This window comes from Amphiura filiformis, chromosome 1 (genome assembly GCF_039555335.1).
Source record: "Amphiura filiformis chromosome 1, Afil_fr2py, whole genome shotgun sequence".
NCBI lineage: Eukaryota > Metazoa > Echinodermata > Ophiuroidea > Amphilepidida > Amphiuridae > Amphiura > Amphiura filiformis.
The window spans coordinates 66,588,759-66,605,014 of record NC_092628.1 but is presented as its reverse complement, the minus strand read 5'-3'; the positions used below and the strand labels follow the sequence as shown (position 1 = coordinate 66,605,014).

The window sequence follows — 16,256 nt, the reverse complement described above, 5'->3', positions numbered from 1 at the left end:
AGTCTTCTATTAGGTGATGATACAGGTGGTTTCAAAATGATTATTACCCATGCAGTTTATGATTATGGAAAAGACTAGCTACCACATCAAAATGCAACATTATAGGTCCACCTAATTTGTAGATTGTTAGAGGTTATAAAATTACAAATTATGGTCATTTCAGGAGAAGCGGTATTTTCAATAAATATCAAAAAACTGGTGGTGACAATCATTTTGATACAGCCTGTTCAGTGACATGGATGCTGACAAAATACTTCAATTAGATAATTATACAGCGTTTATAGGTATCTGAGAGAATAGATGGTGTGTAGGTTCCATCATAATCCTTCTGCACTTGCAGTTGCTGTCATACCCATCTGAAGAGAGAGAACATGTCACATGGTACAGGAACATTTGTTCAGCCATTGAGATGCTGAAATTTCAAGACCTGTCCCAGCCCTCGATTTAATCCACGGCACCCATGGCATTTTGCCGTGGGTGCCCATCCCCACTGCCGTAATGCCCTCAAAATATGTCCTTTACCCAAGGCAGTCACTTGCTGTGCCCTCGAATGAAGTTGCCATCGGTGCCCTAGCCCTGCCCCTTCATTATAAAATCATCTAGCAGACTGTTTGTGTGTGTTTTCTTCACTTTTGAAGAAATTGCCTTAGGTGCCCTTCTCAAATTTTCAACAGTTGCCATGATGCCCTCTTGAAATATTACAAACTGCCGTGCTGCCTTGCCTTTTCAGTGAAAATCCAAGGCAATTGTCTACTTGCCTAAAAAAGTTGCCGTGCCCCTTCAGATCCTTAATTCGAGGGCTGACCTGTCCCTCACTTTGTATATGAATGACTCCCTATGGAAATGCAAAAGGGTTGTGATAGGACCTGTGATAGATACATACTTTACCAAATAATGAGCAAGTGATTTGATTGCATGATATTATGCACAATGCATTTGTTGCTGTCCTGTCTTAAAAATCAGTGCTTATAAATTGCTAAATATTTGTTTGGTGTTAAGAAACTCATTAAAAAAAAATTTAAGTTGAATGTTTTGCTAGAAGTGACAGTGATGTGACTGTGTAATGTGAATGATATATACTTGCAATTATTTATTAATGGTGTCTTTCCTTATCATGTGCAATTTTTATCAGCTTTTTCTTGTATGTGTGGTTTTTTTCTGTATAACTATAAACTATACAGGGTTGTCATAAGGTGCATCAGGGAAAACAAATCCCTCATCAGAAATTTGGCTACTTTACAAGTATTAATATAATGCACAGGGATTTTCAATGGTAATTTCTTTTTGCAGCTTTTATGCCCCCAAGAGTTATAACTGCACTGTTGAAGTGTTTTATGGCCGCTTCATTTGGCAATCACTGCTAAGTCAATCAAGAAGTCATCCCTTACTCTATTTGAAATTTGTTGCCTATTCCTTGATTGGAAATAAGGCTCTACCACCATTACCTGGACGAGGTGCTCGACGCACCTTTTGTTTTAAGATAAGTGCCATCCCTGGTTCTGTATACTAAAGCATATGGGACTTCCCGAACCGTGGTACATACAAACTGCTCGTGCTGAGTACAGTGTGAAAGGGTTTCGGGGGTGAGAACAAAATCCTTCATTCATATTATTAAAGAAAAAGAGATACAAATGTTTGAATAACAATGAAAGTTTAATTAAGTCATATCAATTACATCATGGATCTGTGTATAGGGTAATCTGGTCATCTCAATTGAATGACCAACAAACAATGACACATGGTTAATATTCAGTTCAATTAAATTCAATTGAATTCAATTAAATATGGTGAACTGATTGCTCAGACAGCTTCATCTCCCTTTTGACAACATTGATTATGGTGTCTGGAGAAATCATGTTTATTTTTCTCACAGAATCAGTAAACCTTCAAGCCTGACATATGCTTCATTTAGATGGTAAGAACAAAAGGTAATATGTGGTGTACCACTATGACATGAGTCACTGCAATGCACATTTTTGCCTCTTATACCCAAATTGCTGGAACATGCTATTGGGTCTTTTCATGTGAAGTATAAAGTGTCATGATATGATCATATCAACCTCCCACCTGCATACAAGCTTGACTACTGTAAATGTCAACTATGCAACCATCGCCCTCTTTAACACCAACAATTAGTTTTCTTAAGGGGTGTTAGCAGAGTACTAAATTAGTAAACTAAAACAAAGTACCGTACTTCCCATCCCAATTAAGTTTACCAGTATCCTTCAGTCATTCCATTAATAACTATTAAATTATAATTTATATAACATGTACTGTACTAGAATTTGTATTAGACACCAAGTACAGGCTGTATTAATATTATTGTTCTCCATCTGTTTTTGATGTTTATTGAAAAGCCGGCCTGTTCCAAACCGGGTTCCAAATGCACCATTGAATCCATTTGAAATGACTAGGCTTTAATCTCTGTTTTTTTAAATAGATCAAATGGAACATTCAACAGACGCCAGCATTTCAAAAACACCAAACACAGACAGAGAACAAATGAAGAACCATCATTTTGATAACAGCATATAGGTGATGTTAACATACCTCAAGGACAGTTTTGTGCTGTAACAGCACTTTCTCAAATTGAATGGCCAGCTTTGACTATTCTCGTCTGTTGCTTCCTATTGGTAGCTGATGTAGATGGCGATGTTAGTAAAATAATGTGCTTTTATTGGATTTGTTTGAGAACTTTGTAAATTATTTTAATGGACAATCCTGATGAATCTATTTGCAAATTATTTTCTTTGATTTTAACAATTCTAGTCTATACCTAAGACTTGTCAATGAATTTGATTATAATCAGTACTTTCAAATTAAATGGTTATGATAATAATTGTCACATGAAGGTCCTACTCCCAGAAATTATTTACACAATTACTGACAGAGCAGGCTCTTTGTTTGTAACATTTCGTGATTTTAAGTGTCATTAAAAATTAAAAATTAATTTTACAACAAAAGTGTGTATGCTGCTAATGTAAAAACAGTTAGTGTGTTACATTTAGTAAGTTGCTTCATTCTGTAGACATGTATTTTTTTCTCATATCCAAAGACTAATTTGTTAAGAAACTTACTGTACGGTAATGTTATTTATCATGTCTCTGGATACTAAAACAAGGGAAGTTCCTCTCTCTGTTATGATAGTCAAGTAATCACTATCATGGGGAAAATAGACCAAACATCTATCGAGCAGAGGAAAATATTAGTCAGAAATGCAATCAAATCCAGTGTATAGTCTGTCTTGTCTCAAGTTCAGAGTAATGCCATGTTGGATTCTACAGTGGCAGATTTGAATTGCATGTGCTAACCCAATCCCATGCACATGTTTAGAAGAGCGATTTGTTCTTACGCCGTCTTCTAACTGTGTAAACGCACTGATTCGGATCTGCAAATTGCCACTGCAAATTCCAACATGGCTTTGATCTCAATTTGAGACAAGACATACTATAGCATTACTGCTTTTTACTAAAACACAAGATTCAAAAACAAAATGCCGCCTTGTACAGCTTTATGGTTCAATGTATTTGAAACATGTCTGGGACCCTAATGTACCAAATGATTAAATTATGTCATTTCCCTTGGAATTCCATTTAGTAGCGGTCTGCAAAGAAAATGCATTTTTATTATCAATATCATGTTTTGTGCAATTTTTTTTACGCCTGATAAAAATTTGATTGAAAACATGTTGACCAAAAACGGCCATTTTGTTTCCATTTTCATAGACCCACTTTACATACAGCCATGCTGGGGATACACATACAAAATTACACCTTATGTAGTATATATGTGAAGGGTTGCAAACATGAGAACACTACAGTGTAATGTTTTTTTCCATGAGAAATCATCACCCCATTAGAACCAGAATTTCAACAATCACAGCACTATAGAATACAAAAACAAACCCATTACTTTGTCATGATACCCATGGAAGGAAAATGTTTTATTTCTCAATTGTTTCCCCATGTTTTGTGCTTTCGATAAACAAACCATATATTTTTTCATGAATATGCCAAGTTTTACGTTGAAACATTTTAATTTTTGGAATGGCTAGAAGCAGAGAAGCCCAGCTTTGCCGGCTACTTGACTCTATGGCGCCAGCTACTTTTTTAAGAGCCAATAAAAAATTTGTGTTGAAAAAAGAGGCACATAGAGAGATGAAAGCTTGTTATCGCTGTTGCACTAGCAATTTGTTAATAACAAAAACATTGTTGAAATCATATTTTGGGTCTCCCTACCAGATTTCCAGCACAAATAAAACTTTGAGGGTTTCACAAATTTCATGGGATCTGCCTGCTGGTCTGCTAGAGGTACATGTACTTGATTCTGGTCCCTAAATGCTAGACAATCTGACAGTGAATTCCCATAAGATCAGAAGTGATTATATTAAGGGTTTTTTCTCCAGTTTTAAAACACTGATTTTAAACAAAGATCAGTTGAAGGATAAGGTCGGACCTGTTGCAACACTGACTGATGCTAGAATAGCATATTTTGTCAAAACCTCGTATGTGATGCCATAGATATTGCTTTACAATCAAAACCTTGTGTGTGGCCATTTGATCAGAGGTACCACAAACAAGGTTTTGTTAGAACAACAATTGAACTGTATTTGTTTGAATCATTCATGTCATATACTCTTGTAGATGGAATTGTCTGTATGTATTTGTACATTTGAGATTACAGAAATAAAATATTGATACAGAACATATTGAATGACTTGGACAGATATTGTTTATAATTCACCTTGCTCTCTGAGAATGTCACTATGTTGAAAATATGATATTTTTGTATACTGTATATTGTATACTGTACTGGATATTTCCCAATTAAAAAATCCCAATAATTTTGCACACAAAGCTACAAAAACACTAGTTCACAAAGAAATATAAATATCAAGTGCAAGGAGCAGTACTTGAACAACCACATGTTATTGGAAGCCTTAATGATAATAGCAAACAAAATAAAGTCTTCAAAAAAAGTTTGGAAACTTTCAAAAACGGCTATATATCAGCAATATGTGACACGATCTGGTCCATGGGTGCCAAAAGCGGCAAATTTGAAACTGAGATAAAGGTAAAAATATGGAGTAAAAAAACAATAAAATACATAAAAAAATAGGCATCAAAAAACTTCATAACTTTAGAACCAAGTATGCTAGACCTTTGGTGTTTTCAGTAAATGATAGCCTATTGTAGGACCCGCTAGTTGAGTAAACGGGAGCGGTTAGTAAACGGGAGTGGTTAGTAAACATGGTAAACGGTGATGATAATCACGGTGTCTTGGTGAAGATTATTCATCCAGTATAGTAATGATCATGTTAGCTTGATAATCATAGGCACTATGTTAGCTCCTGTCATATCAAAGAAGCTAAAGTTTAAGTGAATATCCAGACCTGTGTTATTACTCACTCAATCCCTCTTTTGAAACAGCTCGTGACAAAATGATTGATTTTAACTTTATCCCAACAAACATAAAAGGCTAAGGTTAGAAGAGGTTGCTAGAAAGGGTTTCAATTTCTGGTTATAATGGTATAAAACATGCAAGCAACACTGTTTAAAAGTTGCTGCAAAACATTTTTAAGATAGGCCTATTATAGCCAAGATTTATTTGCGGGGGCCGCAGAATTTCAAATCTGTCACCCAATGACCCCTTTTTCATCAGCTTACACCCAATGATTCCCCCGAAATGGCTTCAAGGCCTTTACTTTGACCAAGTTTCCAATTCTGAGAGGACACAACCCCTGCATGGCGCGACACAATGGTGTTTCAGTAGTCATTCAAAAGGTGGCGCCAAAACTTCGAGTGTGCCTCCCCTTTCCTAAATTCCTGGATCCGCCACTGTCTCAGAGAAGCAGTCAGTGACGTACACATACGTAGGCCTACGCGCGGTAAGCCAACATTTAGTGCGTCCATACCATGCGCTGCAATGCGCGTGAAACCATGGTGCCGTGTACGCGCAGGTGCGTGACTCGCCACTTAACGCGCGTGTTGGACACCGCTTGCATTTGACGCGTTTGCTGTCATGCCCTGACCTGTAAGGTTATTGACCTCAACGGCCTAGCAACCAACAATTTTTTTTGTTATTTCCATAGTGACTCAATAGTTTGCAAAAGTGAACGTCAGATGGTTTAATGGCAATATGTACCCGATCAATGTACGTATAAATCAGAACTGAAAGTCAATCTCGGAGCCTTTTCGCGAACAAGATTTAGCGACTTCCTTTTATTTATATAAATGTAATAATTACAGTAACTCAGTTTTCAAAAATGCCTCCTTTGGCCCCCATGGACCAGAGCGTGTCACATATATGATATTTACTTCCATATTGTTTCATATCAATACAAACATTGTTCTTTCCTGTCAAAAATGACACCAAATTTTTGACCATAAATTATTCCACGCCGGTTGAGTAACTGTCTTTGAAAGACGGAGAGGTCTTAAACAAAATGTGCCAAATCTGCCATTATCTGCGCCATTTGCATCGATAAACGTGAGTAAGGAATATCACACTGTTTCATTAGTCTACGGTTTCGAAGTGCTGGCAGCCTGATGTACTGGTCTTCTGCAGCTGTTTTTTTACTTGGGTGGCCACTTTAATATCTGTCTTTGACATCTCCGGTCTGACGAAACTTGGCTTTTAGCATGGAGATCATACTGCGGGAAACTTGAAAAGTTGTCGCAACCTGATTCTGAGGTATGCCAGCCTCAAGCTGACCAATAGCTCGAACCTTATCCAGATCTGATAATCGAACCATGGTTGATTAGAACTGGCAAGAACTTTCTTTGCAAATGACCACTATGAAGAACTGTTAATCCCATCCTAGCCATTTTCATTCAAAATGATATACTGCAAACAATTTTTCATTCATTCTTTTATTCATGCATCAACCCACTCACTTATTAATTCATTCAAAGCAATGAGATTAGCACAGAAAATTGTCTATTGGCACATTTTCTTTGAGACCTCTGTCTTTCAAAGAAAGTTACTCAGCCGTGGAATAAGTTATTGTCACAAATGAGGTGTCATTGTTGACAGGAAAGAACAATGTTTTCACTGATAGAAAACAATATGTATATAGATTTCAAAAATATCTGGTATACAGCCGTTTTTGAAAGTTTCCAAACTTTTTTTGAGGAGTTTATTTGACAAAGGAAGGAAAACACTATCTTTAACATATAATGCATGCAATGTCACCAAGTTAAATAAATGACATATGAACCCATGAGAGGGTGTTTTTTTACCTGCCAAAGAAGACCAAAAGCTAAAGGCAGGCATGTTTTGGACAATTGGCAAGAGTGGGTGCTTCAAAGGGTGACAGTAACTGGCTGAAACTGGTTTTGCAAGTGCGAGGACACCCATAAATTCAATTACAAAATTGGCCTACAATGTCCACATACATACCTATACCAGACAATAGTTTTAGTATTTCGATTATTCTGAATTCCACTATCCCTCTCTTCCACCTCAACCATCCCAAGGTAGTCAACTTCAGTGCATATTAAAGATTGAAATTTAGTTAATCCAAACAATAAGTTTTTCAGAGGATTTTATTCTGAAAGATCAACAGAGGTTAAAAACTTTGGTGGATGTAACTATTGTTAAATTAAAGGTCTGTGACCCAACCGGCAGCCTCATTCCCCATTTGTATTAATCAAAACTGAGATTTTGGTATCAGAAGAAAGCTTATATTTTCCCCATTACTCCAGTGAAATTCAATGCCTAAGACATGTTTCGTTTAAAAATGGTGTGAACAAAAACATAGTGATTTGTGGTTACCACACCGGAAGTGTATGTACCATCCTGTGGGGGTTGTTATACACATTTCTGCAAATTAAAAGCACCAAGGCACTTGTACAACTTTCAATGCCTATATTGAACATTTGCACCAATCCACCATCTTGCAACCAAAACCAGGCTCTTCATACAAACACATACTCAGTAGTCCAGTTTTATATTTTGCCCTATTCTTGCAACCTCTTATGCAGGACACTAGAATGATTTTAAGAGAATATGATAAATGAAGGCATGTGTATGAAAGAGGTTCATGCAAACAACACACACTTTGTAAGTAGAACCTGGTTTTGAGATGGCTATTTAAGGGATCAATTGAAAAGATTTCTCTTAAAAGTTAGAGTATGCCTTTCTCCACCACCTCCCTATCGGTTCATGCAAATAGAAAACTACTAGAAAGATTTTCAATATTATTGAAATCATGCTTCAGTCTCTCCTAGTAATTTCTTTTGATATGTATCTTGATTTTCCGGATTCAATGTTATTAATGTATTGCTAGCTTCAGCAAGATCAGCGATAGACACACGCCCTCTCTGTCGTATAAATTTAGCGACCGCTTCTAATTCTTCTTGTGAGATATAGATGAATTTTCCCCTGTCATCAATGACACCTGTCAACCTTCCTTGCTCCTGAAGCTCTTGCACTCGCTTTATGGCTTCCTACAGGAGAAAAAGTGCACATAATTTTATACTTTACAAATTGAAAATCAAAAGATTTCGGAATTATAAGATCGGACATAATTGAAAAACTTATATTCTACATGAATGAGAGAACACTTTGATTTCAAAATAAAAGGTCAAATGATTTCCTTTGAACATTTCTGAATGATTTAAATTTCCATTATCCCAAAACATCACAAAAACATTTCCATAAGTGAATTTTGAAGGTAAGTCATTTGCACAAATATTGACCAATGGCTGTTTATATCTTCCTTTATATAGAAAGATAACTAGGTTATGGGTTTGACTAATAGTATGAATATCAAAGTTCCTCTTACAACACTGACTATTGTGGTACATTTGTTCAAGGAATCATGACTTATGTTTTAACCAATGAAAGCCTCATCCTGTTCAATCACATTCTTCTTCAACTATATCACATGCGAAAATGAGGCTTGAAGTCCTGGGATTGATTAAGTGACACATACCCCAATTACCCTATGACACTGAGCCTCTGATATCAGAAAAATTAGATAGACAGCCAGCTAATGCATGTTAAAGCCATGCATGTTCAGCAAACATAAAAGGCTTAGGTCTAGATGGTTCATGTCTTGTAACTGATTGCCACCAATGTCATATTGTGTAACATACAAAAAGCAGCAAACATTTAAATTTGTCATTTTCCTTTCTTAGTCCTGGGTCAACCGTCAACATGAAAAATCTAACAGTTAAAATGTCCGCTAGTATCCTATTGTGAATTATTTTTACTGATTTACATTTTATCCAATAACAAAATCCTATGCAAGTAAACAGCTTTACCTGTGTTCTAATGTTAAATTGTGCTCCAAGATCTTCCAACACCACAACCTTCATCTTCTTAATATAATCTACAAATTCTTGTAATAAACTCTGACTCTGTGAATAAAAATGTAGCAAAGAAATAGGTACACGGTTGTTTGATGTATATAGAATTGGCTTCATTATTAACTTAATGCAAACTATAGATGGCGCTATTTAACCTAAATCATATTTCTTAATTTACAAGGGGTAGGTGATCAATACTGCCTTTAAAACAGATGGAATAGGTGAAACAAGCAGCAAAGAAATTTTATAAACATATTTCATCAAAAAATAAAAGAAATTTTTTGTATTAAAAGCTTGAAAGAGTAGTTTTCAGTAACTAAATAGCGCCAACAATTTTGTCATAAATAGATACATTCTATATCTGAAAAGCTTTAAAAAATGCTGTAAAAGTGAATAATTTTGTAAAAGGGGGGAAATTTAAAGGTGAAAATAACTCAAAAGCATCTGTATACATTAGCATGATATCGCTATTAGCTGTTTAAGCCAAAAATTGGGTTGTACATGATATTTTGTTTGCAAAAGTAATAAATGATCACATCAAAACAGCCGTGGGTACATGATTTTAAAAATGTAATAAAGAAATGGAAACATGAGTGTCTCTATCATATAAATATGTGCCCGAGAAAAGTGATGCCAAAATAACATCCATGTTGATAGCTGGTCAATAATCTGATAAAGGTCCATGATTGAACCTTTCATTTGCAAATAGGGGTCTGCATCATCATGCAAGTAAAAAAGCATGTGCCTCTGGTAACTGTTTATAATCAACAGGGATTTATTCAAATTCTTAACAAATGAATTCTAAACTCAAGGAACAAAAGGAGCAGGGATTCCATGTACCTGCTTGTTTATCAGCATTTCAGTAAGAGGTACAGGTGTTTAGCTGCATACAACATATCATTGTAAAGGGGGAATTCTATGTGCTTGACTTACCTCTTGATCTGTAAGGACTTGCTCATGACCTTCTTCATCAACTGTGAATGCTTCTTTTAATTTCAAGTACTCTTCGTGTTCCCGTCTTTCCTCCTCCTCTTTCCTTTTCTGCTCTTCTGCTTCCTGTTATAAACAAATAAACATAAACTTGATCAAAATCAACCCTGGAAATCACAAGGCGATACTATCTTAATTTTGTTGAATATCATACATAAATATTATATAGTGCTCAATGACAAGAAGATTGTTACATGTTAAAAACTAAAAGTTGCAAATCAAAACTGACCCTTTCAGCTTCTTCTTGTTTTTTCCTTCTCTTGTTCCTTTCTTCTTTGTTCATCTAAAAGTTCTTGGCGTTTCTTTCTCTCCTCCCTATCCTCCAGCTCGGCCTGAAAATGGAAATACAAAGCATTTGTAACAATATATAGCATTTAGCATTATCTTTAGGACCTAATCGTGCAATGTGCATTATGGTGGTGTCAAACCACATTTTCGAGATGAGCAACCAGCCTGAGGCACAAATTCCTGACAAGGGATGACCACAGTTTTGGAAAGGGTTGCCTCCAAAAATAATTCAACCTGTTCATAAATTTTCTAATAATTTCAAGCAGTTATATCATTATGAGTTTCACTGACATTAGAAACTTCTTTACATGTACATCATTACAGTTTACTACTTATTACTGATATGATGCAAACCCAGGGATACATAGACCAGTCACAATGAAACCATGTATTCACAGATCAATGAAATCTGGGGTACAGGGCCTGACAATGGCATGAGCTGTCTCTGTTTTGCATATTTTGGACTGTTTGACAGCCCTGCCATTTGAGAATGTTTTCACTACAATGACAGTATAGTTTAGCTCACTTGTCTTTGTGCTCGCTTCTCTTCTTTCATCTCCAGTTTCCTCGCTTTCTTGGCTCCAATTTTCTTGGTTTCACCATCATCACCAAATTCTTCTCTTGGAATTTCATTATCTTCCTCTGAAAACAGACAGATAAAAGGTTGCTTTTTAAATAATTAATATTGTTTAATAAAATGGGGGTCATGAATGTAACTGAGCGGATTGAAAAAATTAAATAATCAGTAAGGTCCCAGATGGGAGGAATCAATTGAATGTACATGTACACAACACAATGAATGTATTCCCACCATTCAAATATGACAACATGCTCAAGGTCACAGAGAGGTTAAAGGGATACAGCAGGTGTGAAATCAACTAAAATGGCATACTTTATTCATTCAACTGAATTTCAAAGTAGTATTTCAAAAACAGATTCATTATTCTCTCACATTTAAAATTTAAATTTGAAGGTGTTCAATCCACCTTCATGCATGCATGTAGCTAGTACAACTTAGTGCACTTCTGTACCAGTTATAACATTATATTGTACCTCAAGATTTATTGCTGCTCTTTCAGTTCATGCCTTCATTTCTTCAACCTACACACTTTTAATTACACCATTTTAATTGAAAAACAATCATATTTCTTTTTACAGTATATTTACACATGTAAAATGCTCAAGAAATATGGGTTCTCTTGTAAAGTAGTTCCTTAAACTTAGTATTACACTATTTACTTCAAGTTGAAGAAACTTATGTGGCCATACAAAATGTCAAGTCTGATCATGCAATCCTGGTATCCTTCCTTCATCTTCTTACCTTCACTGTCCATATCTCTCTGTCTTCTCATCCTGTCTCTCCCACCACGTCTTCTTGCTGCAGCAGCAGCAGGTACAACTGATCCATCATCTCGGGCTCTGGGTACTGGTCTCCTAGCTTCTTGAGGAGCAGCTTCTACAAAGGAAATAATAAGTATTTCATAAACTCATTAATAATATACGCAGCAAGTGCGATCCAATAATTTTTATTTATTTGCCAAAACATAAACGCTAAACGCGGTCGCTAATATAATAGGTCAGCGTAAATATTAGTAACCTCTGTGCGCGCTGTGTTGTGCATCGAACAAACTGCGCACACGCTGACCGCCATTTGGATTGCGCCCTACCATATTTGCACAGATTGTTATTCGCACTTCTGTTTTGTCTCAAAGCTTGCGCGCACGTTTGTAAAATCACACGATTTGACAAAAAAGAAATGCGGAAATTTTTTTTATTTCAAATTTTTTTTTATAGTTTTTTCCAGAAAAAATCGGCGCAAATCAGACTTTTTTCTCAAAATACCATGAAAAAAGTCAGGAATAAAAAAATTGCATTTCGCATTTGTTTTTAAATATCTTGTGAGCTTTGAGACAAACCTTTTTTTTTTTCCCCAATAATGTCATCCTCAACTACCACCATGACCACACTGTTTTACATGATATTTTTCGCCCCTAAATTGCCTGTAATAATATGCACTGAAATTTCTTGCTTTTCCTTTTGTATTAATTAAAATTTGTAATTATTTGGATTTTATTCCCGTGATAAAAAAAAAATCGAATTTTTTGAATTGTTTCACCAAGATGTATTTATTTTATGATATGTTTATGGCCGCGATACGTGATATGCGAAAGACTGGCGATGCCCAAGCCTAATCCAGGGGGCCAGTTTTGTGAGAAATTATGAGCCCTGGGGAGGGTAAATGGGGGGGGCAAGAAATTTTTGGCAAACCGAAAAGGGGGCAAGCAATTTTGGCCAACTGAGAGGGGGGGCAAGCAATTTTGACACACATTCATGGAGCACCTTTTCAATAAAACGCTCTAAAAAGGCTGGGGGGGCAGACATAGACTGTAAGGTACTAATTTCGAGGAGCATAACAAACACCAAATTGGTGTCGTATGATTCTTTTGTCGAGAGTTGACATGGTCTTTCAATGTGTGCCGAGTGTCCTTGGCAGACTTGACTATGCTTCAGTGGTCATGAAATGATTCAATAGATAACCTCTGCCCCACTAATCCCCAGCTATTGTCTGAAATTGCTCCTCGGAAAATATATTAACAACTCAGTCCTCAAATGATAGTCATAAAACGACCAAAAGATAAATGACTGACTATCATTGAGGACTGAGTTCCGCAGTCTAGGGGGGGGGGGGCTCGTAATTATTGCACAGACCCTCAACTAAATGAGATCAGATGGTCGATGATCCAGGGGCCATTTCAGAGTTTCTGGGGGCCAAACGGCTCCCGTCTCCCACTTAATTTCAAACCCCTGCTGACTATCCTTTTTTCCGCAGTCTAGTACCCAAACAATGTCATTGCAGCCTTGGTCATTAGGTATCCCAGGCAAACCTTACTTAGTTAACACATTTGCTAGTCAGCGAATTTCGCCAAGACCGGGGCCCAAACACAATGCATATTTACATAAATTTGAATTTTTTTTTGAGAATAGGTCGGTAAAAGAAACCTACATAGATATGTTTTCTATACTTCACTTGACCCAAATATATGATTTTCTATGGTGATAATCAAGTCGCACATGGAATTTTAGAGGGATTTTGATAGCAGTTCCATTAAAAAAAGCTGCTATCGCCATGAGACTAAAGCTGGTTTCATACTAGTTCCAGTAACTGTAACTCGTCATACCTAGGTCCGTAGATGTCATTATGATAAAGACTGAAGTCTTGCTGGCAGGACTAGTTTCATACTATATCCAGGCTGGACACATCACACTACCGTGTGATGTGTCCAGTTCTTCGCCGAACTCACATATAACATGGAGAGCTTAGCATAACGGCCTGCCTATTTACGCTTCCTGAAAACACTCTTGCACATAACATACAAAACCACAAATTCACTAACTTCAACTTGCACTACCGACACCATGAAAAATATTTTAATTATTACCGATCCTTCAGAATACTTGCAAATATTGGCAGTTTCATAAAATCCTGCTGCTGAAAATCGTAAATTCCACAATCTTCTGTCAGATCCAGGTCAGTAATCACAGGTGGGCTTAATCTACCAGCGTGACAAGACCAGAGATAATAAAAAGGATGAGAGGCCACGCCCATACAAATAGCTAGCCTGATTGGCGTCGTCGCTGCCAGATCTTCTACGGTCGTGTATGATGAGTAGAGACCATAGGGGGCTCTGTGGAAGAAACGGTTCCTAATTTTGAAGCCATGGATAATATATTCATTTATACGAGAACCATATTTTTGTACCAATCACAGAACAGAATTTCACTTACTCACAGCTGTCAATCATTCTTGTGAAACGTAAGCTCCGCCTAGTATCAAGGTCTTCTTCTGCGCATTGGTTGTGCGATTAACTAGCCTCCAGCACAAATCCTGTGCACACGATCAGGTTGGATGGGCGGTTTACGCCTGGTTTACACAACAGGAACTGCGATGCATCCTAAACTGGATCGTTTCCGTGTATTCGCATTGCATGGTGGGTAATCGCCTGCCAATTTGCGTAGCTCTACGTTCACAACAGTTTAAAATCAACACAGGTAAATCCATATAAAAATTAACATGGACACAAAATTGACATAGCTTATGTAATTCAAATAATAAAATAATAAAATGTAATATTATCATGATAGATGCACGTTTTATTAAAACTTGAAAAGATTATTAAGTCCAATAATTTGTTTGTGTTAGCTTGCACGAGTCACAAAATGGCGACCCATCACGCATTTTCTGCATGTGCCGACATTAGTAACTCATAGTGACTGTCCTCAAACTAGCGCCAGTGTGTCTCAGGCCTGATAACGACCCCAGGTAATTTTATGCAGAAAGTTTTCTTGCGAACAGCTGCAGGTGACAATTAAACAATGAACACGGCTTGTTTATGTACATGCGTGGGGAGGCTTGTACGTCAGCTGACGTGTTTTGGGACATGTTCCGGCGTAAAAAAGTGTCGTTTTTCTTCATGAAAAATACCAGCGATGACCAGTTTTTTGTGGGCTATTTGATTTACAGGTATGTCGGTTCGTCATAGGGTAGAAATGATAGCTGTACAATTTGTATAACATACAGTTTAACATAGGCCTAAACATTTATGGGCACAAATCGACCTTCCGTATTATGCACAAGTATGTGGAAGTGGCAGGCATAGTTTCATACTACCCTGCCGCTTGCCGCGCATTGCAGACAAACGGACACAATCACGGCTTGTCATTGGCTGAAACGCCCTGCCGCTTGCCGCAGCGGCAGAAAAGTATGCTGGGGGCATAAGATCTAGAAACACCCCTAAATGCCATTGGGGAATTTTGCTAGCAGAATCTTTTTGATGAAAGTCAGTCTTTTACTTTGACAAGATGTAACTTTGTTACGGAAAGTGCTATGACAATTTAATGTTTTCAGTTTTGGCTTTCTTTACTCAGGCTTTAATTTGATATGTAAAACGTAAAATGATGCAGTTTGATGGCAAATTTGAATTCACCTAGCATATTAGATCTGCGGAACTCAGTCCTCAATGATAGTCAGTCATTTATCTTTTGGTCGTTATATGACTATCATTTGAGGGACTGAGTTGTTATAATATATCTTCCGAGGTGCAATTTCAGACAATAGCTGGGGATTAGTGGGGCAGAGGTTATCTATTGAATCCTTTCATGACCACTGAAGCATAGTCAAGTCTGCCAAGGACACTCGGCACAAATTGAAAGACCATCACAAAAGAATGCATGCATGTCAGGTCATCGACACCAATTTGGTGTTTGTTATGACACAAATTTTGTGTCTGTTATGCACCTCGAAATATGTACCTTAAAGTCTGTATCTACTAGCATATATACCTACATTCAATCATGCATTGCACTGTTGCATGGTTGCAACATATTGCAACATTTAACATTAGGAAGAAAAAGAAGAACATATTGCGTCTCTTTACACAACTATGCGAGCATTAAATCACAAGCCAATCTTGATTTTCGATAGAATAATATCTTACCTTTCTTCAGTTGATTTACAAAGAAAATCACAGCCCCTACAACGGCTGCAATTGCCACACAAATTACACCCAAAAGTACAGGTCCTTCCACACTAAATCCTTCCATTTTGTTTTGTGGCTTGTACTCTTGTGAAGTCTTGCGTGGTCAATGCTTTTGATCCGTGTGCGG

General features: G+C 36.9%; 1 protein-coding gene across 1 annotated transcript; it reads right to left on the bottom strand.

Annotated features, from left to right (window-relative positions):
• Positions 1 to 6,210: 6,210 nt before the first annotated feature.
• On the bottom strand, positions 6,211 to 16,231 carry LOC140151385 (DDRGK domain-containing protein 1-like). Its single transcript, XM_072173708.1, is given in 7 exon segments — positions 6,211 to 8,450; positions 9,270 to 9,365; positions 10,248 to 10,363; positions 10,534 to 10,636; positions 11,119 to 11,234; positions 11,914 to 12,048; positions 16,088 to 16,231. Coding segments are annotated over 7 exon segments (912 nt in total). The 5' UTR covers positions 16,194 to 16,231; the 3' UTR covers positions 6,211 to 8,210.
• Positions 16,232 to 16,256: the final 25 nt, after the last annotated feature.